A 24,909-nucleotide genomic window follows, 5' to 3' on the forward strand; every position below is an offset into this window, starting at 1 on the left:
ACGTGGATGTTCACCACAAATACCTGGCAGGGAATCCACAGCTTAGATTTCCTTTGCACCAACTGATTTGCTGAGCAGCATCAAATAAGAGTTCTAGGGGAAAGAAATATTGTCAACTCTTCTCAGGTAATACAGGAATAGAAAACAGAGCTGAAGTTGCCATCAGTCGAAGTCCATGAGTAACTGTGTGTCTCCATAAGCCTCAAAGGTGCCAGCTGGTGACTAAACAGCATAAGGACATTAACAGTTCTATTACAATGCCATTGGTCTGTAAACAGATACGCTGGCAAGAGGAACGTGTATTGCAGATTAGCAAATTTTGAGCTGGATCTTCTACCTGTCGAAGTGAATGGCAGTGTTCCCACAGACTGCTGTGGTGCAGATCAGGTATTTGTGTGTAAGCCAGCAGCTAAACAGATGATACAATAGAAGCACACTGCATTACAAATCAGCCCGTGGAGGAAAAATAGCAGGGGGAATGCAGTCGCTTGGATTTCTCACTGCAGACTTGTACTTCTTTCCTGCTGGTTGCAGATGTTCCCATCCTTCCCCCTCCTTAAGACTTGATTCTGCAGTTGTTAAACCTGAACACAGTCAGGCCAGTAAAACGGAAGGTACTTCAACATTACTTTTGGGTTTGAAATAAAGCTTTTAATATTACTGCACTCCATAGGGCTGGAGGGGTTATATCTGGTTTGTCTTGAACGTGAATATGTTTTTTGCAGTCCGTACTTTCCATGCAGCTAAAATGCATGCTTCCTGCAGCTATTACAGGGATGTGCCAGTAAGTTTCTCAGTTACAGGAGGTTTACTCTTCTAAATGGATGAATGTGTAAACGCAACTTCGATTTCCTGTCCCCTGAACAGACGACTAAAAATAATGTGTAGTGTATGCTACTGCCTTCCCAGTGAGGGAACTCGGACCACATCAGAACTGCGTAAAAATCTCTGTGCAAGAGTATATGGCAAGGAGAAGAGATTGGCTTCCTAGGGTGAATTTAGCCGGTCTTCAATGTCCTTTCCATGGAAACTCCCTCCCAGTCCCCTAAAACTGTAACTCCACTTTGTAAATCCCAAGAAACTGAGCAAAAGAAGCTCCCTTTGGAGGGCAATGAGTTCAAAGCCAAGGCAGCACTGAAGGCCTCTTAAAAGATTGTGACATTTGCCTTATGCCTTTCGTAGCAGTGGGAAAAATCATCTTATTACTTACATTTTATCTCCATTTGGAGAATTTCTAGGAGACCCAAGGAGTAATGTCCATTTTGGAGAGTTATTTCTGTAGCTGAGCATTCACCTTGTGTCCTCTCTCCTCTTCTCTCCAGAGATGAAGATGTATTCACTTGCTGTCACCCCGAATGGTCACCTGGAGGGCAGGGGAAGCATGCCGCCTCCTATAATCATGCGCACTGCTGCCACGCCAATGCCCACGCCAAAGTGTTCCCCACACATGGATTCAGTGCACACTTTTGTGGACTCGAGGAGAGGGAGTAATGCTTCACTAGACCCCTTGAGCTATGATCAGAAGTCCTTGGTAGGTTCCTGTTGCTAACAACTCTTTCTTCAGTGCCTGTAAGTGGCACAGGTGATATGTGTGTGTTTTTGCACGTGTTTCTGGCAAATAAAGGGGGTGATAGAGGTGAGAAGGATCTGAAAAGACAGGAGGAGAAACAAAGTCAAGAGGGAGAAATGAATGGGTATGGTGTGCTGAGGCAGGACAGTGACACCGTAATGGTCAAGGACAATGAGTATATGAAGAGGGAAGAAAGAAATGTACTTGGATTCAGTGTTTTCCTGCCTAATATCCAATTGGAAGTCCGTGCCAAGTCACCTCACTGGAGAGATGCAACCTGAGACAAGTCATAAGGTCATGCAGTTATTCCAGCAAACCCCTCTGAGGAAGAACAGGCATCTTCTGCCAGTGACACTGGCCATTGTGGTGTCTTGGAGAAGCTGTCAAGTATTCCTGTGAGCATGAGGCCTGTTTTCCCCCACGGTATTTTAGGGTTGCGTCTTGAATCCACCTTGTGTGAAGGGAAATGAAGCATTTGTCCTCGCCAACACAACAGCTGAGCTCCAGTTACAGCAGCCCCACAGGAAGGGAAACAGAGGAAATGAGGTATGAGCTGACCGATGCCGCTCAGGGCACAGCTCATGAAGCAGAGATCTGGCTGTTTGGGCAGCTGATTGCATTTTGCTTGTAACCAGGGAGTGGGAGGGCAACTGTGTGACAACAGAGGGAGCAGAGTTAATAGACAAAGTGGATTTCTGCTGCTGCTTATCTATCCCATTCCTCTGCTTTGTAACTGCGATATCATGTTCAAATCAAGGCAGCAGACTGTGAAGGTGCTTCACACAGAGCCAGAGCCACCGCCACTGTCCTCTTTGGTAAGCTGCTTAGGCAAGGTGACACTTTCGAAAAGAAAATAGGGATGACTATTGTTTGCTTTGGGATTTCATGGGTTTGTGAGTTGCTAGAGAGGGTCGTTCGTCATTTGAATCCTTTCTCTGAGAGCACATCAGTGCCACTAGCCAAAGGAAGATGAAGCAGTCAGAGGAAAGTCGGCCAGCACTGAGGAGGAGGAGGAAGGCAGTTTGCCTCATTTTGTGCTGGGAGGAAGCAGTGGGAGGAAAAGGAATTTTCCTTCTAGATTTTCTGCTCTGATCTTAAGTTCTTTCATAGTGACAACTACCTACCAGCCCAAGTGCACTGACGCACTCATCAGTGCCAGAAATTTGCTGTAAGAGAAATGGTCATTCCACCTCCGTATTCAGGGAACCGAAGAGAAAATGATGCACGTAGGGGCACAATTTCCATCAGACAGATGGGTGACTCAGGTGCCAGAGCCCCTTTGGAAGCCAGGGAAGTCGTGTGCTGAAACCACTTGAACATGAGGAGAGGAAATGCCGCTACGGCCTTTTGGTTCAACTTTTATGCACAGTTAATGTTGCCTGAACAGTAGGATGTTATGCAGCACAGAGGATGGGTAGCTGTGCTACAGGTGTAGTTCAAAGAGTATCTTCGGTGTGGGCTTAGCTGGGTGCTTGGCTCCCATCTCTAGGCACTGGCATGACGAATTCGGAGCAGTCAGGAAAGCTGGAAGGGGAAGACTTGCAACAAGAAGGGTCTTCCAGTCTGGGAAAAATGCCGTATCCTTTGGCTTCCTCCTGCAAACAAACCCTCAAATGTCTTTCTTCCTTCTCAGTCCAGCCTCCGCAGTTCCCCTTGTGCCAACTGGGGCACCAACAGCAACTGGGGCAGCCGACGCTCAAGCTGGAATAGCCTGGGCAGAGCCCCAAGCCTCAAGAAGAAGAACCAGTCAGGAGAAAGAGAGTCCTTGCTCTCCGGGGAGGGAAAAGGCAGCACAGACGATGATTCCGATGATGCCAAATCCAGCACAGTCAGCAGGCCCTCATTGCACCGCCGGGCAGAGTCCCTGGACTACCGCAGCTCCTTGGACCTGCCTGAGCTGCTCCAGTTGCCCACCATGCGCCACTCGCTCAGTATCAGCCCCGTGGCTGTTCTACCTGCCGAGTACCAAGACTGCAACGGCAAGATGGTTCACGTCCCCAGTGAGTTCTTCCTGCGTGTTGACAGCCACAAGGAAGATGCCATGGACTATGAAGATGACATGGAGGATGTGAGTTGAGGGGGAAATTGGGTGCTCATGCGTTGAGTGGCTTTTCCACTCCACGAAGGCTGATTAAAAATCAGGCTTTGAAATGTGTTACTAATGTCTGGTGCAGACAAAATTAATCCAGATCCGAGGGATGAGCCTCCACTTTCCGAAAGGTGTTTTTTCAGCTAATGGGTTGGGCTATTACCTTGCAGTGGTCTCTAATGAGGTAAAACTGCAAGGGGTCATGCATGCTTTTGCATACCTTTTGGACCGGCTGAGATTGTCCCGGCCCAGGAAGCCTCCAAAAATGAGCTGAAGACACAACAGCTACCTAATGTCTTTTCTCACAAGAGCTGTTTGGCATCTCAAAGGCTTGAAAGCCTAGAAAGAGCGTTCTCTATTTAACTTTTTGATTGTCTGAGGCCTTTTTGGTTTTGACACAAAAAATGTATCATTTGCATCTCAAAATGATACCTGCCTAGAAAGTCTTGCTTTGTTATGTTCATATCTCACTGTATAGCCACGTCTTTCTTCCACCCCCCTTCCTCTTGGTTTTGTTGGATAAATGTGACAATTCATGCCACATCTCTGTCCTCAAAACCATCACTATGAAATGCCATGTACTGCCTCCTTTCACAAAAGAACTGTGAAAGCTGAAGAGGCAGGAAAATAAAAGAGGAAGAAAAGGTGTTTCTTCTTTTCTGTCCAGAGTTACTGCTACCGAATTCGTAAAGTCCTGGAGCCCTACAAACCACAGTGGTGCAAGAGTCATGAAGACTGGTCTCTCTACTTGTTTTCCCCACAGAATCGGTAAGAAATCCCAGTGAAATGCTAGTCCTCCAAGTTTTTATAGTAATGGAATACTATGTTTCTAGTTTGCCTTCCCTTGGGAAAAATCCCTCTCTGCTGCAGAAGCACTGACAGTTTTAGAAATCTAATTCCTGATTTTTAGGTAGCTTTTTCTGTTCCATGTGGGTGGAATTGTTGCCTGGTTCACTCCATGCCTGTCTGGGAAGAAGGATGGTTTAACTGATATTAATAATAGCTGTTATGACATCTTGTTTACTGTACTTTTAACGGCTGAAGCTTGTGGAGAGACTGGCTCACCACCTGGGTTGATGGTGGGGGCGCAGCTGCTGAAGACTTGAGGATGTGCCACGTGGAAGTCTCTTGCTGACCCAAATATCTGAAGAATAATTTTCTCCCTACCATTTCTTCAGATTCCGAGTGATGTGCCAGAAGGTCATTGCCCACAAAATGTTTGATCACGTGGTGCTGGTCTTCATATTTCTCAACTGCATCACAATAGCACTGGAGCGACCAGACATAGACCCACACAGCACGGTGAGCACCTGAGACAGTTTCTTCCTTGATGCAGCATCCGCATCTTAGTTTTGTCAGGGCAAGACCCTGCAAGATGAAAGGTGTTTGTTTCCTAACGTCTTTAAATAACTTGCCTCTTGTTGTTGTTCTATCTTTTCCAGGAAAGGATATTCCTAAGTGTTTCTAATTACATCTTCACTGCAATCTTTGTGGTTGAAATGATGGTTAAGGTAACTACATCTTCATCCCATGGCCCGTAGCGAGGTGTGGCGAAGACCAGAACATGACATGGTTATGGTCTGGGTGAAGATTTAAATGTCTCTCTTCTCCTGGCTGTAGGTGGTAGCTCTTGGCTTTTTCTCTGGGGAGAACACGTATCTGCAGAGCAGCTGGAACATCCTGGATGGAGTCCTGGTCTTTGTATCTATCATTGACATTATTGTCTCCATGGCATCGGCAGGCGGAGCTAAGATCCTGGGTGTCCTTCGCGTTTTGAGACTTCTGCGGACCTTGAGACCTCTCCGGTACGTTCACTGATACGGTGGCGGAGTTTGCCTTGTGCTGATAGATCAGGGAGTTTAAAGAAATGCGAGTGATCCGTCAAGGTCTTGCTTAATAACACAAAAAGCAGAAACACGGTATGGGTAGAATCATCTGTGACGAGTTTTTATCTAATGAAACTGTATGGAAACAGTGAAGTTAGTTATAATACAATTCATCTTCACCACCATGGAAAAGAGCGGATGGAGTTTGGAGTGAGAGGTGTTATCATACACAGGCAGCGAATGCAGTGAATGCCTCCTCCACGCTGCATTTTTATCACCATTTTACAAATCAGTCTGGCTCCTTGATAACTGCACAACCTCGCAGTCGTTCCCAAGCAAAGAGGTTGTGTTGACTGGGAGAAAATTTGCAGCTGAGCAGGTGCTGACAATAATTTGATAAGCTCCAGCATCCTTACCTGCTCTCCTGTGCCTGCGTATCTACCATTACTGCAAAACAATTCAGCTCTCAGCTGGGAAGAGAAAGGGGAGACGCTTTCAGTAGCTGAGAGAGAAAAGGAATAAAGAAAATTTGTATTTCGGTTACGATTATGCAATAACAAAGAGTGTTAATGCTTGGGGGATTTTTATCAGCTCATGGCTTCTGTTCTATTTCCATCCTGCTCGGCAAGAAACACAAGCCTTTTTTCATGAAGTTTGAGGGGAAATAAGATACGCATCTCTTGAGACCTGTAGGTTTTCTGATAAAAAGCTGCTTGCTTATGAGAGTAATAGGAAGAGACAGTCTTGTTTAGGTCCACGACCACGAGAAAAACAGCTATTTTCCTGCTGTTCTACATTTCCTTAGTGACAAGTAACTTTGTGGGTGCTTCTGTCTCTTGCTCCCACGCTCTGTTCTGTGGTGGCATCGAGGTCCGCTTGCAGTGCTGGTTCATGACGAGCCACTCTGGGTCACCCTGGCTTGGCCTGGCAGTGCCTTGGCGCACCCGTCTAACACATAACCACGAACAGAAATCAGGGCATGGGTAATTCATAAGTGAATGTAGGGGGGAAAAAAGGGAATTGGTCTTGGAAAATAACTAGGCCAGATCCTATTAATAGAGAGGAATTCATCACCTCTCACAACAGTTCCACTCATCACGGCCTCTTCTAGGATTACTCGAGGGGCTGTTTCTAACACTTTGTAGGTGCAGTTCAAACTGCCACATTATTTGCTGCCAAACAAGCCCCTGCTGAAATGCTTTGTCCCTGTGGCACACTGCTCTCTTTTCTCTGTGTTTGGCAGGCATGAAAGCATCATTAACTGCAGACTCGAGCTACCTGCAAGGACTCATACCCTCTATTTTCTACAGGCCTTTCCTAAAACCATGTCTTTGATGTTCTTCAGTCAGAACACCCACCTCCCCAGAAAAGCTGGGGCAGGTTAAATGTGTGCAAACACATTTTTCACCTGCCCATAGGAGAGCTGTTCTCCAGGCACTCATACAGGAAAAGAAACACTTGTTCTCCACAGTACCCCAAAGCTGCTTCAAGCTGTGCTCAGAGCATGCCTGGCCTCTCACAGCAAGCAAGCAAGCTGCTCTTTTTGTGGGTTGACCCTTTGGCTGTGGAGCTGTGGATCACAAGCTCCTGTTAGCAAAGAGTCAGTTCAGGAACTAATTAGGAAACAAATTAAAATTACTTTGAAAAGTTGTCATGGGGCCCAGGCCAGTAGGGCAAGAGAGCTCTTATGCCTCTAGAAAGGGGACAAGACATGCTCTCTAGTCCCGCTGTGATGCTGTTTACTCACGTTGTGTTAGGAAGCAGAGATCTGCTCCTCTGCTTGGATCAGAGAAACCTCGTAGTGGATCAGCTCTCTGGACTGAGGTACATATAGCCCTGTAGTGAGAATCCCTGTGATATTCTGCCTGTAGAGAGTATTCCCTCCTCACTGGTACTAGGAATAATTGCCCAACACCCTGCTAAGAGGGTGTCTTAAGTTCTTTCAATTCCGTCTAATGTGACTGTGAATGTTCTGGTTGCCCAATTAAGTCACTGATCATCTCTGAATGCTGCCTGCGGGTCTAGAAGGGTTGTGTTGGCTTTGCAGTCCAAACATAATCGGAAAAGCAACCATATAATAACAAGGTACGGATAAAAATTAAAGGCTTTATTGCTTTGCCATTTTTTCCAGAGTCATCAGCAGAGCCCCAGGTCTGAAGCTGGTGGTAGAAACCTTGATCTCCTCCTTAAGGCCTATTGGGAATATTGTTCTCATCTGCTGTGCTTTCTTCATTATCTTTGGGATTTTAGGAGTCCAGGTAGAGTATTTCCCTCACCGCTGCCATCTGTAAGTGACAGCTGCAAAAGAGGATCTGTTTTTCTCACCACCTGGGGTTAATGTGGAAGTTATGAGCTTCAATCTCTCTAAAGGAAGATTTCAGTTTGATGTCAGTAAAGAAGAGCCGGTCCCTAGAAAAAGGGCTCTGGAATGGGGTTGGTATCTGCTCCTTGGAAGGTCCTTGGGATTAGAAGAGTAGACCTCCCTGATGAACATCACAGCACCAGCTAAGCCTGCCTGAGGGGCAGGGGAAGGAAGAGACAAATTCCCTAAATCCCTCTTGGTTCTGTGTGCTGGGATGTATAAAACAGCTCTTCCTCAAAGGGGAGATTGGCATCCTCCCAACAGGACAGAGCAGCCTGCAGGATCACCTTCCCTGTGTCTGAGGCCGTACACAATGATGTCTCCAGGGCTGAAGTTTCACCAGAGGTGTTTTCCTGCCACATGTGTTGAGACAAGTGTCTGAGCTGGAAGGAAAGGAATTTAAACTTGGCAAACAACTCTACTAGGGGAAAGAAAGAGAAATCAGGGGATGGACTTTTCAAAGCTGCTTGGGTTTTACTTTTTTCTTTTGTTTTCTTCTCACATACAGCTTTTTAAAGGCAAGTTCTACTACTGCGATGGTCCTGATATAAAGAACATCACTACGAAGACTGACTGCACTAACGCACACTACAGATGGGTTCGGCGGAAGTACAACTTTGACAATTTGGGACAGGTAAAGTCCTCATTGCAGGGATTTTCTGTAATGAACGAGCACTTAAAGTGTATTCCTTCAAATGGGTGTGGAACTTCCACCATGGGAAGTTTTCATGAATGACATAGGCATTCAACTCTCAGGAGCAACCCTGACTGGGTAAAAATGGATCAGGTCATTTCTTGATCCCTTGCAGCCAGATTTTCTAGAGTTGTACAATTCCTTGTTTACAGGAGAGTGTTCTCTTGAAGACACTGCTTTTTCATGCAGTTTGTCATGTACAGACCTCAATTGTCACTTTTAGCCATTAGGTTTGCAAATGAAAACAATGAAGTGCTTTATGCTGGCTGAAAAGAAGACAGCCCATGGTAGGAGCTGGAATATATTTTTACTTTTTAAAACCCCATGGCATTGGGCCAGCCTGACATATTGAATCATATTTTGGTGGCCAGAAAGCCTGATATATCTGAGCAAAAGTCAACCTATACAGGAGAGAAAAGGAGCGTTAACAACCATAGTTTGCTCACTCTTAAACCAGATATGGAAATAGGTAAAAGCAAGCCACAATATGTTGCATTTCTCCGCCAGCTCCAGGCTAGATGATGTGTTACGAGCTCTGAATTGGTTTTACGGAGCATTGTCTGTTGTTGGCTTCTTTTCTAAGGACTAAAATGCAAGGTCAGTCTTCTCTGTTTGTTTCTTATAGGCCCTCATGTCCCTGTTTGTCCTCTCCTCCAAAGATGGCTGGGTGAACATCATGTATGATGGTTTGGATGCCGTGGGTATTGACCAACAGGTAAATGTAATGCCAAGTCTGGACGTGTTGCTCTCAGAAGTATCTTGCCTGGGTGACTCTGGTGTTTTTTAAGTTCCAGGAGGAGCAGAGTTACAGGGCCTTCTTGAAGTCCTGACTGCCCACTGGGCTGCCAAGCTTTTCTATTCTCCACTGAGTAGCTTACAGTGGTTGTGTCCCATGTAGCACGCAAAGCACTGATCAGGATTTTAATTAGAATGATGGTATTTAGGGAGGGCCAAATGTACCGTTGTGCTGTGGCTGCACGGAAGGAATGATGAATAAGAACAAACTCGCACAAGATGGGAAATAACCAGGAATGTTCTGAAAGAGGCATAGTTAAGTGTGTTATGTGGCATTTGCAAAGGCAAGTCAGGAGTCTTAGGCCTCATTGTAGCTACAGTAACACTTTGTACCTAATTTTCCCCTGCTTCTGAAAACCTCATAGCAACAGAGAAACATTAACTATGAGCCCACATCTCAAAAACAAAAAAATCTGGAGCCTGTCTTTAACTAAAATGATCTTGCAGATAAGATGCACGTTCACTGAGATTTGTCTTAAGCTATATGAAATAAATGCAAAAAGAATTAAATCCTGTAAGCCAACTTATGGAGGCTAGGACAGCTTTTACGAAACAAGTAGAATTTTAGTCGGTGAGAAAGTGAATGGGAGAAAACTGTTTGGGGAGAAATCTCCTAATTCCTCCCTCTCCTCCTCCCCACAAAAGAGTCCTGTGCTGTCTTGTTGCTCCGGAGTGCCCAATATCCTGACTTACACACATCTTGCCTATGCTGTTTCTCTTCTTTTTTGTTTTTTTAATTCCCCACCTCACCAGCCCATCCAGAACCATAACCCTTGGATGCTTCTCTACTTCATCTCCTTCCTGCTCATCGTCAGCTTCTTCGTGCTCAACATGTTTGTAGGGGTGGTGGTGGAGAACTTTCACAAGTGCCGACAGCACCAGGAGGCGGAGGAGGCCCGGCGTCGAGAGGAGAAGCGGCTGAGACGCTTGGAGAAAAAGCGCAGGAGTAAGGAGATATACCTGTCTGGTCGGTAGACTGCGTTACAAACCAAAATCTTTCTGAGCCCTGCCTGCTCCCAAAGCAAGACTTTCGTTTTTCTTTGGTTTTGTTTCCATGGGATTCAAGAGGCTGTTTTGTTTCATTACCTCTTTGGCGGTACCTTAAGTCTTGGGTTGTCAACACCCTGGAATTGTCCTCTGCAAGCCTAATGTATAGCATTACCTGTTTACTTGGCTGGGGAGAAAATCCTCCTCCAAGCAGAGTTGTCTGTCACACTCTGCAAAGCAAAGGTGTCCCAGGCACCGAGCAGGAGCTTGCGGTGTGGCTGAGGGACGCAGTGAGTAAACAGCCGCAATGCTGACCGTGCGTGTGAAGGCCAGTCCCAAGGGTGGCCCCGTGGCTTAATGTGCCGCTTGCATCTGGTGATGGTGGTGGTTTCATTATTAATTCTTTTCTTGGACAAAATAATTGCAATGCTTTTTAGAGTCCTAGCGCATGGCCCCGCATGCCACAAACATGCTGCATGAGGGCATGAACCAGCCCACAGCCCTGGGGAGAGGAAGGGAGCCCCGAGATGGGGCTGGCCAGAAGATTCCTCTCTGGAAAACGTCCATTACAAGAGATGCTTGCCCCATCACAGGCTGGGGAGCCCTTCACTGCTGAGCAATGTGCTGGGACTCAGTTTGTCCTTGCAAACAGTCTACATGGAAATACGGGGCAGATGCCGCGCCGTTAGGGTGCAATGGTATTTATCTGAAATCTGCTTCATAGTGGATCTTGTAGGGACCATCAAACCAGACCACAAAAACACCTGAGCTCGTGCTTCTTTCCAGACCCAAAACTTCCCAGGGTTTCTCATGTATTAATTCTCGCCTCCACTACTCCTTGGCAGGTTCCACCAGGAACAAGCTGCCTATAGCATCTGGTAGATATTCCCAGGGAAACTGACGGGAAACCAGCCACACCGACTTCCCAGCCAGTTTTAGTGAACGGGGGTAGCCTGCCTTAGGTTCTGGCAAGCACTTTTTAGAAGTGAGGGAACATGGCTTGGCCACTGTGATCAAAGATGAGCTTCGTCAATGGTAAGGCTTGATTGCTTCTGGCCCTGCTGGCCGCCGCAGTCCTGTGGCTCTTCGCCTAGCACTGTGGTGCCCTCTGTAATCTCCTGTAAGGACTTAATATGTCATTGTGACAAATGGCTTGTTGTTTCCTTAACATCAAGTCATAGGTAACCATTTTCAGTTGTGAAAAATGCCATACGATTGAATCGTCCTTTGCCTGGCTCTAAGGACGGAGCAGTCCGAGGCTTTGCTTGTAGAAATCCCAGCCAGTTTCCTCCATGCTTGAGTCAAAAAAGAGACAGCTGTATCCCTCACAGCTCCTCTCCTGCTCTTTTGGTCCTCTTTATTGGAGCCATGGGAGACCTCAGCACTGAATGGTCTGCACCATGGTCTCCGCAGGGCGGTAATGACAGACTGACCTGACACCCCAGTGAAGGCCAAGCCCATTTCATTTTAGCTAGTTGTGAGTTAACTAGCTGGTTTAAAATGAAATCTAGATCAAACCAGCCAGCTGCAAACAGACATTGAATCTTCAGAGATTTAGAAGACTTCAAATGCAATTTCATGTCCCTTTTCCCATTTTGGTTTTTTTTTTTTTTAAGTTTGAGGTTCCAGCTAGGATTAGAAGTGGAAATCCTGAAGGCAGCATTCCCGGCACAGTAAGAGAAATCAATTTCAGGCTGTCAAGTCCTCCTGCTTGTGCAGTATTTCTACCTCAATGTGCTCACCCAAGAAGACTTTCAGATAAGCTCAGTTTATATGCAAAAAAAATAAAAAAGCTTATTTACAAAAAGCATTAAGCATCCTTAGGGAAAACACACTGGGGCACAGGTAAGGAGGGATAGCTTAACCACAGCCAGTTGCTCTTCCTGAATAGTAAGTAAATCTTATTCCAAGCCTGTCTGTGGCCCACTGCTTAGACACTGAAGAGAGCCAGTCCCTGTCAAAGTGATGGACGTTGTTACTTTGCCCCCTTTTTATCCAGCTATCTCGAAGGATAGAGTCAAGGACATATGTTAGACCACAGACCCAGGCATTGCACAGATGTGGGTTGTAACATTTCACGAGAGCGCGCGGGGAGGAAGACAGCTTTCTGGAAGGCAATCAAGTCCAATATAGCAACTGAGAGGCTAAAAGTTTGCCCGTGTGCTGGGCTTCCAGGAGGTTATCTCAGATCGTCTGGCTCTGAGGTATCCTACCTGCTTCTGTTCAACCTGGACAGGTTGACATTTAAGTTGATAACAAGGTGAAATCACATACCTGATACACTTTTTCTATGACTACTATTTATGTTGTAATGTTGGGGTTGTTTTTTTTAATTTAAATTGGAGGAGTTTTCACCTCCTGGGTAATACAGAAGACGATGGATTTGGTGAAAAAATGTGGCAGACTCAGAAAGATGTGAGGTGTGGTTGGTGCCGTGCGTGGCAGAGTCTCGGTGGGAGGGTGTTGGTGTGCACGTGCAGGTATGGATGCTACACGGTGATGGTGGGCTGACCAGCTCTCAGTGTGCCCCAGCGCCGTGTCTCACCCACGCGGAGGAGAGGCTGAGGCCAGGATGTGCAGGATGGGCACAGGAGACCAGTAATTTTGTGGAGGAGCAAGAAGCCTACGCCGGGGAGCGTAGAGAGAGCCCTGCTTATATTTCAGTTGCCTTTTCCAGCATTTGGCCTGAAGAGACCCTAAGGGGAGGAAGAATTAGGGCTGTTAACAAGAGTAAAATCCTGCGTAGCTAACAGATGCACTATCTGAGCAACACCCACCCATGTGGACTCGCCCTGTCTGCTTGGCATCTTGTATTTGTGTCCTGTCTCCTGTCTGTAATGTCCTTTGCGTGCAGCAGCCCTGTGTGTTTCTGTGTATTGAGGTTTTTGGGCATCTGTAGGTACCTGCACACACAGAAATGCTCCATTGAGCCATTGTAAGCTTGGAAATGAGTTGAGCCTCAGCTTATCAGTGCCTGGATGGTCCCATCCAAGCAGGCTTTGGGTATGAATCCCAGGCTCTGCAGGCTGGGTCGAGGATTTGAACCCTGTTTGCAGAGCTATGAGCCTGGCAGAGGGATTGCTCTGTGGAAGACACAGCCCTGCAGCAGGACATAGCTCCTTGATTAGACCCCACGCAGGTGGGAAGGGGAATTGTCACACCTCATTTAGGGGTACTTTTCACGCCTTTCTTGAGCCCGGCAGGAAGGTCCCTCTCAGCCCATAACTCTACTCTCAGACAACTTTCCAAAACATTTTGTTTCCCATCTGAGGGTCAGTTTTGTGAAGGAATTGGGACTGCTTGTCAGCAAGCTTTGATTCTCTCTCCTCCTCTGACAAGCATCACTCAAGGCACCATCGGTGGAGTTCATTGACACTCTCCTATGAAAACGGGTTGAGAAAGTTGGGGTTATTCAGCCTGGAGAAGAGAAGGTTCCAGGCAGACCTTACTGAAGCCTTTCAGGACTTAAAGGGGTCTTATAAGAAAGATGAGGACAAACTTTTTAGCAGGGCCTGTTTCAGTAGGATGATTGATGATGGTTTTAAACTAAAAAAGGGTAGATTTAGACTAGATAGAAGGAAGAATTTTTGTATAATGAGGGTGGTGAAGCACTGGCACAGGTTGCCCAGAGAGCCTGTAGGTACCCCCTCCCCCTGGAATTCAAGGTCAGGTTGGACGGGGCTCTGAGCAGCCTCACTGAGTTGAGGATGTCCCTGCTTATTGACGAGAGGTTGGACTGGATGACCTTAAAGGTCCCTTCCAACCCAAACCGCTCTATGATTCTGTGACCCAGCATATCACCAAGGCATCGCAGCTGTGCCCAGCCTTCATGACTGGGCTGCTATAAACTCAGCTGCTCTAAACTGATCTGCAGCCATGGCCAGCACTGAAAGAGGGCACTGGTTTTGCTAATTAACTCTGCTCACATGAGGAAAGAGGACAGGGCATTGAGTACACCATAGAAATGCATTTGATGTGGTTTTAGAGGTAGAGCTGCACAGAGTACTTTTCATGTGAAGGTAAAAATTCAAGACAAACTAGAATATTTTTCTGACGCGGTCCCTGCCCCCATCCACTCTACCTGCTATGGAAATAAATGTAATTTAATAATCCTGCAGCTCCTAACCTTTTAATGAGGTCCTTAGAAGACACAGACTGAAACCAGCCTCCCCAGATTAAATTTTTTTGATTAAAACCACATGGATCAGCTTGATCTCTGCCTTCAGGATACGGGGCCAAATCCAAGCCACCCCTATCTGCTGTGCAGCCAGCAGCCACTGGCCCGCTGGGCAGAGCGTGGTGTCAGGTCAAACGTAGGCAGTACCCTGGGCTTCAAAGGCTGTAAGCGCCGTCTGTGTGACACTGCGTGCCGAAAGCAGTGCTGGGAAAGCTGGAAATGCCTGACACAGCCCAGGAGAGGCAGAGAGTGCCTTTCAGTAGCGTCACCGAGTCGCTGGTCCCTGGGAAGACCCCAAGAACTGAGAAGAGGCAGGTGTATTTTCTTGATTTCCACTCTGTAGGAGAGTTTCTGTGAGGCATTTCCCAACACAGAGCTGAGCATGTGGGGTTTGTAGAAGGGAGAGACCAGTTTCATTTTAAGACCCACCAGAGACACCTTTCAGAGCTCTGCCTGGAAGCCTTTCTCTCTAGGGGTGAGCAATCTGTGGGCAGCACACAGTGGTTTGTAAATTGATCCGTCCTCTCAGTGCCACAACCATCTTTGTATCCAGCAGAAACATTTGAGCTATAACTAACATTTTGGGCGCTGCATATCTGAGTGTTTAGTATTTCCAACTAGGGAATTATCAAACCATCTTGCTTATTTTTCCAGGCAGCTGCAGGTACAGAGCTGCTCTGTGCCAAGCATGCATATAAACCCATTAAGGCTTGCTAATGTTTCATGCAGAGGAGAATAATGGAGGAGCTGTAGCTTGTGATTGTAATGCCAACCTAAATGCTTTTAAGCTAGGAGACAGTGCTTCATTAATTTTCATGTCAGCAGAATCACAAGCAAAGAAGATTAAATACTCTTCAGAGGGGTGAGATTCAAGCATTAGCCAACATCCAGAAGCCGGGGCAAGAAAGGATTATGGTTTGCCTTTTGCATATGTTTGGTTGTTTCTCCTTTCCCTCTTGCATTTCTACCGAAGCTGAAGGGATACTTGTCTGTGTTTGATATCAGTCTGCTAGTGGGCTCTTTGGAGTTTCATCCCAGAAACCATTTCCCTGGAAAAAACCAGGCACAGGTTACATTTTGCCTGCTGTAATTAATGGTGTACTAGTGCTCCCCAGTTTGCTGTGCCCCCATCCCCATGGTCCACTGTTCTCCCCATGCAGGTTCTCCTGTAGACTCCACGTCTCTGGTCGAGCAGGCTGTAGCAGCAGCTGTGTGCAGTGAACAATTACACCCAAACGTAGTATATTCTCACTAAGAAGTAGAAATGCGTGTATGAACTGAAAGGAGGCTAGAGCCGCTTGTTGTGCCGTTGACTGAAGTAAAACTCCTGCTCCTAAAGGGGCTGGAGATGAACAGTGACCCAGCAGAGCTTGGAGCTCTGAAATGCAGCCTCCTTCCTGCTCAGAGAGGGTCAGAGCTGCAGCGAAGCTGTGTGGCTGATCTCTCACCGCTTTCACCCTGCTGCAACCCCTCTGCCTTCACGGGCTCAGCCCAGCCTAACGCCAGCACTGCCGAGAGCAGACGTTGGCCTGTCCTTCCTGCACACCCTGCTCACTACCATTGGCCTCGCATGAGCGGTATCTCCTCTAATGGACATTGCATGGGTTACTGTGCTGAGCATGACAGTGTTGTTGCATGTGTTTCGAAGCATTGTCAACTTCTATCCCAGACTGTCCTTGTGTGTTTTCCCCCAGGAGAAGTTTCTTTTTCATCTGTTAACTTGGCTTCAGGAAGGTAGCGCATCCTAAACGAGCAAGGCATTGCCTAGAGCTCCCTCATCCCAGCTCAAGTTAAACCTATCCCAAGTTTTCTGAGCAACCAGTTAACCAGGCATAGCCAGGGCTGAGCACTGACTGACTACACAGACCTCTGAGACACTTCCACACAATAAAACAGACCCACCTTTGTGTCTGGGTGGTTCCTCCTTGCTGTTTTTTACCCAGCCCAGGTAAAGGGAGCACTGTGTTGCTGACAGGCAGCTTAGAAGGTTTTCTGTTCAGCAGCTCTACAGTGGAAAATGTCTTCTTGCGATTATGCTTTTCAATTCCATAAGTAGTTTATAAAATATAATAAACACCTGATCTTTTGCTGAGTAGTTAATCAATGGCTGCATTTAGGCGGATTAGAGAGTAATTGCAGTCACCTACAGCCTGTTCTGTAAAGTGTGCACTCATACACTGCCCATCACTGCTAATGTTGTCCTGAGAGCCATTAATCGACCACGAGTCATTAATAAATAGTTTGAATGTTTGGGGTATTCTCAGACCTCCCAACAAGCTGATTTCTTGCATTCCCAAGAAGACATTTCAAAAAAACAAAAAGTATGTTGTAATTCTGAATACACACAAAGGCACATTGTACAAACTTAAATATTATACTGCAATGTTTTTATTATTTATTTTTTTTTTTTAGACACATGGGAGGATGAGCTGAGCTCAGTGGCAAAGGCAGCCCGGCCAGTCTGAGATGACTGGTAGGACTAGGGCACATGAAAGCAACAGAAAAATGTATTCAAAACCAATTACATTTGCTTTCATCTTGTTTTTCCACACCCATTAGCAGAAAAGTAAGTCTATGTGACCCCAGTCAGAAGGAAATGTTTTCCAAATACCTCCACTCCGCTTTTAACTACCAGAAAAAAAATGTAGTTGAAAGGGAGCGGCAGATTCAGTTTCCCTTTATCCAGTTTATTTTAGGGTTGTGGACTCTAATCTGGCATCAGTTGCACTACCAGGAAAAAAAACCCACACATTTCAAGATTCGCTCCATCTGAAAGATATTAGCAAGAGGAGAGGAGTGGGAAAAGTATTTCAGAAGGTCACCGAGTACTTTTGAACCTATTTCCCTCATTGTTAAGGTGAAGCCAACTCCTTTCTCCCAGCTCCTCATGCATTTGAAGCTGAATTTTCTGAACCATTTGCAAAAGGATCTCTCTATTAAGAACAGACCTGCTGTGACCTAACACATCTCTGCCACTTGCAGAATCTACAGTAGTGCTGACTTTAGCCTTAAGTACGCACTTGGAACATTTACATTTCTTAAGTTTGAAAAGAATTCGACTCTATGCAAGCGCCCACAGCAATCTCGTGGTCACAGTCTCATTTAAGAGAGACACACACAGTAAATACAATTCAGTTCCAAGGCGGTGTCCAAACGCTCTCCTTGAAACAGCACTGGGAACTTGCTCATGTGAGGATGTTTCCCCATTTCAAAGAGAATAAGGGAGTCATGACCGGAGGCAGAGATGTAAGATTCATGTGGTCATAGCCTGAATGGTTTTTTAGAAGCAAACATGCCTTTGGTCTTATGTTTCCAGAGGAGCTTGTGCTGCCAGTCTTTGTCAAGACAAATGCTGAGTGCCCCACTCCATTGCTGTTGATGCTATCCTGTGTGCTACTAACCCTCACGCATGTGTCCTACTTTGCCACAGGCATCGCTATGTTTTCCATAGACCTTTAAAATACGCCAAAAGCCTTCTCTAACAGAAGCTTTTCTCAGGTTATGTTCTTCTCTTACTTACACGGAGCATGCCTGGCATCAGCAGGATTAGGAGAGATGAATATTTGGACTGCTCATAGCAGGGGGGTTGAAATTAGATGATCTCTAAGGTTTCTTCCAAACCAAACTGTTCTATGATTCTATATCAGAGTGATGAGACCTGCCCTCAGCCCTCCCTCTAAACTGCAGCTGGGGCTTTGCTGGCTTTGAAGCTTTTGTCTTGGCTTTGGGTCTCATTTCCATCCTGCTTCTCGCCCTTTGTGGTTTGTGACGGGAGTCCTATTAAGTGAAAGGGTTTTCCTGGAACAAAGCAGTAGCAACGGATCACCCCTGGGACAAAAAAGGACCTGGTTGTCAAAGCCGTAGAGGTCCCTTCTGCAAGGCACGAGAGGTTTGGCACAACCTGATAACCCCACTACAGTTCTTGAAGGCATCACTGCTAGGTAGAAGGACTCGGCCATTTGACTTAGCTTGCTGGAGTCGGTTCTCCCAAAGGCTTTGCCCTGCATGTGTAAGATGTGACCCACAGGCCACGTTGCGGTGGCTGCCAACCGTGCAGCAGGGCCTGCATTCATTGTGTTGCCTTTCTTTGTTTTTTTCCTGCAGAAGCCCAGCGTAGGCCTTACTACGCTGACTATTCACCAGCACGGAAGTACATTCACACCCTCTGCACCAGCCACTACCTTGACCTCTTCATCACGTTCATCATCGGGGTCAATGTCATCACTATGTCAATGGAGCACTACAACCAGCCAAAGGTAAGAGCCTCCCGTCGATGAGCTGGCCGTGAAACACAGCAGTGTGGGGTAGCAGAGGACCTGAGGACCACCTTTGGGATGCCATTGGCCAGTGAGGTCTGCAGCCAGTCCTGCTTCCCTGGGACCATTCCCTGGTGTCTGAGAGCCTGAGCAAGCTCCAGACATAGCAGCTGCAATCCATCTAACTAACTCTAGGCCGGCTCTGCCATTCGGGAGGCACTTGCTTCAGCCAAAAGCTTGACTTCTCTGTTCCAGCGTGAAAAAAAACAGAGAATAAGGATAATGGGGAGTGAACTAAACTTTTACTGGGAAAAGACCCATCTAAATATTTCATCTCCTGATCCCAGCCGTGACTGACCCTCAAACTGTAAAACAGTCCAGGATTTTAGAATATTCCATTAACAAACACAAACGTAACGGTTAATGTTTGCAGAGCAACGTTTTCTTTCCTCAATGAATTCAGCAGAAACCAACTCTTAAGCCCAGCTCTTCTTTTCTTTATGTATCATAAAATCCATCTTCCTGAAGAAAACCTTTGGCATAAATCACATAGCCTGTCTATTTGCTGCAAATATTAATCTTCCATCGCTTTACCATTCATGGAGCTCCAAGATCAGTGTTTACTTTCCTGACATTGCATGGTCTGCCAGGTAACCTGCAAATGCTTCCTGGAAGCTAAGCCAGAGGTGCACCAAACCACAGGGTAACGCGTGTGTCTTTTACGCCAGCTGACTCTGTGCTGTTCTGTCCCTGTAATTCCTTTGCATAACAGCCTTTGTTTCTCATGTAAATGTTATTTATTCAGATTAGATCTTATTTATACTTGTTTTATATTCATGTAAAACACAGAGGTGTAAATCTGAATGCAAAGCATCGCCAGTGATGCGAGAAGTCAGGCTTAGGCAGTGTGCTTCAGATCAAATAGGAAATTGTCTATTAAGTTGCCATTTTATTGTAGGCACTGGAGGAAAAGTAGGGATGATTGTGCATTGAAAAATGCCAACATCTGAAAAATGTCCAGCTCTTGTTCCCAAAAATTCAATGCATGGCCTCCCACATGTGGGGTCAGCAAAGCAATCATCACACAAATGTGACGAGGGGGGTTTTCCTGAGGCTTCTTCTGTCAACAAATCAGATGTTGCTTTGCAGACCCCTCTATTGTATTTTATTTCCAGTTGTGTCTGGTTTGATGTTCACTGTTGTCATTTTCTTATTGCAAGAGGCTACGCTTCACTAAATTCCCCTTTCTTCCCTCCTCTCCCCAAATCCCTGCCCAACCAAAGAGCTGTTTCACTCTGCAACTATCTATTTTAAGGTCCCAGGAAGATTCTTTTGCTATTTTGGCCTACAGTCCCAATGAAATCTGTTATAAATATTCATCATCTTAAAGTATAAACACTGCGGATTCCTGACTTCCGAGAGCAGCTCTATAGAGAGCGTGAACATTGCACCAAATATGGACATACTTTGCCCTGCTCTAGAGATGTAAAATTTTTCAAGAAGGCAACATTTAATCTGTCTCCGGCATTAGTTATTATTCAGAATGTTTTAAGCAAAGCCATTGTCCTAAGGATTGCCATGCCGGACTAAAAGCAATGATCCATCAAGTCTACCCAAGGCTAGACAGAAAAAGTAAGCTTTGTTAGATGGAGAAGGGGTAAAAATTCTCTCTCTTACCCAGACTGAACAATTTGTGCACCAACGTTGGAGGATTGATAGCTCTTGATGTTTTTAGCACAACTAGTGTTAGTGCTTATGGGGTTTTTGTTTTCATCCTTTATTTGAGTTTTGCTGTATAATTTAATGCAGTTTTTATTATTATATTTATTAGGGCATCTCTGTGCCTGTGCCACCCTTGTCCCTCTGCAGGGGCTCTTGGGAAGGACAGTTTGGGCTGGTCTAACCGATGTCTCTCTTTTCAGTCCCTGGATGAAGCCCTGAAGTACTGCAACTATGTGTTCACCATAGTTTTTGTGTTCGAGGCAGTTCTGAAGTTGGTGGCGTTTGGTTTTCGAAGGTTCTTTAAGGACAGGTAAGGGTATTTTAAACTCATTTGCGTTTCGGATAGAGCTATATTGTCCCAGCTTCAAAAACCAGATGCTGAGTAAATGTAGTGTTCCTATGATTGTACTACATGCTGTGTGCAAGGAAGAGCAAAGGGCTGTCTCTCCATGTGTGCAAAATTTATGGTGTAGGAACTAAAAGTTCTAAGCACTGCTGATACTGCTTTGCAGAAGAAATTCAGGGAGTCTTTTAAAATTCTAGATGCGTTCTTTCCCCTAGTGTTTGCCTCTCAACCACCTTAGAGGTAAGAAACAACCTGTTGGCGTCCATTCAGTCCTCAAAAGAGTAAACCTGGCAACCTAAGATCACCGGGTCCTTCAGAATAAGTCTCCTTTGCAGTCCAAACCAGTCCTTTGGTAAACTGCTTGCTTTGTAAAGCCTTTGGCAAAGAGAAAAGTAGTTGTATACAGCCCCAATGCCTTCAGATCCCAGCTGTAGAGACCTGCGGATCTTATTCTGCCTCACAGTTAGCTGAAGCAAACGTGGATGAAAGCACATTGTGGTCTGATGACTTGCTGGGGAGCAGGGTAAGATTGGACTTTTCCACAAGATCAGCTTGTTTGCTTCATTTATCCTGACTGAGTGGTTGGAAGCTGCTGCCAGCAATATTACTTGCGAGGGAAAGACACTCAGTTACTACACAGCTTCCTGTCTTTTTAGTGATGGTGTTAGGCTGCAAGTAGTGAAGATACTCAGGTGGAGTAATTCAAGTGACATAACACAGGGGCAGCTATATTGCATCACATTGAAGGTCCTTCTAGCCTAGTATCTTGTCCCTGAGTGTGACTTTAAGTGGACAGCAGGGGAATGATAGGGACTGGGAAGCAGGCAGGACGTTTCCCAGTCACAGCCTGTGGCAGGTTGTGGCTCGGCAGCTGTCTGTGCCCACTGCAGTGAGTTGATTTTGTACCACGTAGAAGATTGTGAGCCCCGATATAAGAGAGGAGAGGCATTTGGGGATTTTGCTGGGCTTGTTGTTAATGATAATTCTATACTCTTGGATGTTTGTCCATGTATGATTACTTTTCTTTTGTCCTTCCTCTCTTTGTTAGGTGGAATCAGCTGGATTTGGCCATAGTTCTCTTATCAATTGTGGGAATCACACTGGAGGAAATTGAGATGAATGCTGCACTGCCCATCAATCCCACAATAATACGCATCATGCGGGTGTTGAGAATAGCAAGAGGTACGGCCTGCTCCGTAGGTCTCCACTCATCCCTCCAGAAGTGTCAGGAAACGGTTTGACCATTTGTTTTTCTAGTCCTGCTGTTTTATTTTGACTTGAGAACACCCAGACAATGCACTGCAAATTGTCAATTCGGGGACAAGCAAGATGGGGTTTCATGGGTATCCCCAACAGCTTCTTAAATTGGTCTCTGATTCAGTCCTGGAGTCACAGACCTTTTATATTGATACCTGACGAGAGTGGGAAGCATTGGAGAAGGGAGGATCAGAGCTTGAGATGTTGCACTTCGCTGAGGAAGTGTCTCCTCACCACTCTCCCATTTTCCTGCCAGGGTGCACTGGATTTCTGGCTTTTGGTCTGTTTTACTGATGTCCATAACGTCAATTGGTGTGGAAGTAGTCAGGGTGTTTGGATGTTCTGTAGGCTTTGCCAGGACACAGAGAGCTTGCTGCCATCTGTATTAATAGATGCAAGAGAGACGTAGATCCTCCCTACAAGACCTAAATCTAGATTTCCTTTATGGCTTTTGCTTGAGATAATTCCCACCCCTGCTGACCAGGGTTTGATTCTCATTGTAGTGCTGAAACTGCTTAAAATGGCCACTGGGATGCGAGCTCTCCTGGACACGGTGGTACAAGCGCTTCCCCAGGTAAGCCCTCTGAATTCATCTATGCCAAGTTTGTTCCCCTCGGTGGACTGTGCCTTTCGGGCCTGGGGACAGCTCTGGGCTATCGTTTTTGGTGGCTACTAGAAGCTACCTGGAGAGGATATCGGCTTTCTCTCCTGCCACCGTTGCTTTGTTAGCAGAGTTTTGCATGGCATATCCTGCTCACATAGTGTGTGTTAGATAGGAGAGCCAGAATGATGGAAAAAGAGTTAACAGAGAGGTGATTGCTGTAGGCAGAGCTCTTATAAAACAGAGATTTCACTGGCAAGTTCAGGAAACACAAGGATAGACAGAGAAAGCTGTTGGTGAAAGCGTTGGAAGTAGACAGCTTCCAGCTCAGCAGGTTTTTTTTGTGAGACAGGAACAATTGTGTTTACTGACACCTATTGACAGAGGAGCTGCGTAGTTAAAAGGCAAATAGGGGAGATGTTTCTGTTTAAAGCTTGAAGTGGGGTCTCAAATCACCATCTTCTCATGAGCTGCAAGAGGAACAGTGATGCTGTCAGTCTTAATCCTGTCAAGGATCCTTCAAGTGTTCAGTTCCTGGGACCACTTTTTTATGGATCCATTTATTTGAAAGAAGAAGAAAAGAAACTTTTTGCTAACTAGCACTCCTCCCTCAAAAGGATTTAAAGCATACCAGAAGAATTCCAAGAATTTTAGTGTTCCTTTGTTTTTAAAATCTTGTGCTATTTAAGCTGTGTTCTGCTAGTTTGTGGGTTTGACGGTCTGAGTCTTAATCTTTCAGTCTTTATAGTCAGCTCAGCTGCATACACATTCCCATTTCATGTGTTCATGATCACCAGGACCCTATATCCCACCAGACAGTACTGGAACCATTTATTGCCGTGCTTTACCCAGACGTGAGTAGGCATATGAGGTGCCAGGCTGCCAAGAATGAGACAGAGGAATTCTGCAGCCTTCTTCTCTGAGCTGGCAATTCAGAAGCACTTTTAGGATGCACAAGCATGGTCAGATAACTCCTTAGTTTTCAAACCTTCGGAAACATCCCATAGCTGGGTCACTGGAAGGAGCTTTATGAGTGAGCCCACTCCATTCTGTGTAAAAGGCAGGGGAGTGTGCCCTGGGATGAACACTCCTCCCTCTCTCAGCCCCAGCTCCATATGCTCAGAAGATGGCAGCCACCTCTTAATCACAGAATCATAGAATGGTTTGGATTGGAAGGGACCTTAAAAATTATCCAGTTCCAACCCCCTGCCATGGGCAGGGCCACCTTCCTCTGGATCAGGCTCAAAGCCTCATCCAAACCTGGCCTTGAACACTGCCAGGGATGGGGCATCCATCCAATTCTTTATCCACCAAGCGGTCCATCCATCAAATCCATGTCTCTCCAGCTTAGAGACAAGGATGTCATGCAGGAGAGTGCCCAATGCTTTGCACAAGTCCAGCTTCAGCTGTCTGCAGAGGGACCACATCCCAAAAGCGGGACGATAGCACTGACTTGGCCAAAAGCAGACACCATGTAGACGTGTCTTCCAGGGCATAAGTGGCCGTGTGAGGATTGGTAGAACTAGTACATGTAATTACCCAAAAATACCTCTATGAGTTAGTTGCTAAGTACAAAGAAACCCATGATCTATTCAAAATTAACTAGAAAATAAGGGAAATTACTTTTTCTTGGAAAGACCCACTTGCTTTTCCTCACTACCATAAAGATGTTTCTAATCTGAGACATTTACTCTTTGGTATTCAGATTTTCAGTGAAGGATTTTGGCTGAGACTAAAGCACGGAATTTACCAGCCTGACCCCTGTTCTGGTGTTTCAAGAAAGCATTTGATTTGTGTCTATTTTTTCCTTTCAAAAGCATTGTGATTACAGAGCATATATTGTCTCTCTCCTCATTCTCTCTCCTCCCTAAACAATAGGATGGCCACAGGCCAGGCTTTTTGTCTCCTTGGGGTGTTTTTGCAGTTTATATTCAAACCAAAGTCTCTTCTAAAGGGGAATCCCCAGGGATATTCCAAGAAGATCCTGGGCAGATAAAAATGCCATTTTGTCCTCCAGTGAAATACAGCAAAGGAGGAGGGAAGTTTGGGGAGACTTTTCCAACAACAATGACTCTTCATAAAGCTACAGCTTTCCTTTCAAAGGCAGGGAAAGAGTTCCTACCCCAATTAATTAGCAGCCTAAAACCGCAGCTGAAAAATCCTCATTGAATGTGTCTGCTAAGTGACAAGAAAAATTAATTTGATGCTTATTCATTAGGGTTTAGGG

General features: G+C 45.9%; 1 protein-coding gene across 5 annotated transcripts in view; it reads left to right on the plus strand.

Annotated features, from left to right (window-relative positions):
* The window catches only part of CACNA1H (calcium voltage-gated channel subunit alpha1 H), a 247,510-nt gene that overhangs the window by 201,872 nt on the left and 20,729 nt on the right, over positions 1-24,909 (plus strand). For 4 of the 5 annotated variants that reach the window (XM_054080691.1, XM_054080692.1, XM_054080694.1 and 1 more), the window contains exons 16-29: positions 1,323-1,531; positions 3,204-3,638; positions 4,327-4,427; positions 4,838-4,961; positions 5,102-5,170; positions 5,280-5,464; positions 7,617-7,743; positions 8,356-8,481; positions 9,167-9,256; positions 10,090-10,303; positions 18,605-18,756; positions 20,679-20,788; positions 21,873-22,006; positions 22,585-22,655. In XM_054080691.1, coding sequence (XP_053936666.1) covers positions 1,323-1,531; positions 3,204-3,638; positions 4,327-4,427; positions 4,838-4,961; positions 5,102-5,170; positions 5,280-5,464; positions 7,617-7,743; positions 8,356-8,481; positions 9,167-9,256; positions 10,090-10,303; positions 18,605-18,756; positions 20,679-20,788; positions 21,873-22,006; positions 22,585-22,655 — 2,147 coding nt within the window. The remainder of the gene's footprint in view (positions 1-1,322; positions 1,532-3,203; positions 3,639-4,326; positions 4,428-4,837; positions 4,962-5,101; positions 5,171-5,279; positions 5,465-7,616; positions 7,744-8,355; positions 8,482-9,166; positions 9,257-10,089; positions 10,304-18,604; positions 18,757-20,678; positions 20,789-21,872; positions 22,007-22,584; positions 22,656-24,909) is intronic. The other variant, XM_054080693.1, reaches the window with a different exon arrangement.

This window comes from Cuculus canorus, chromosome 15, assembly GCF_017976375.1.
Source record: "Cuculus canorus isolate bCucCan1 chromosome 15, bCucCan1.pri, whole genome shotgun sequence".
NCBI classification, from domain to species: Eukaryota; Metazoa; Chordata; class Aves; order Cuculiformes; family Cuculidae; genus Cuculus; species Cuculus canorus.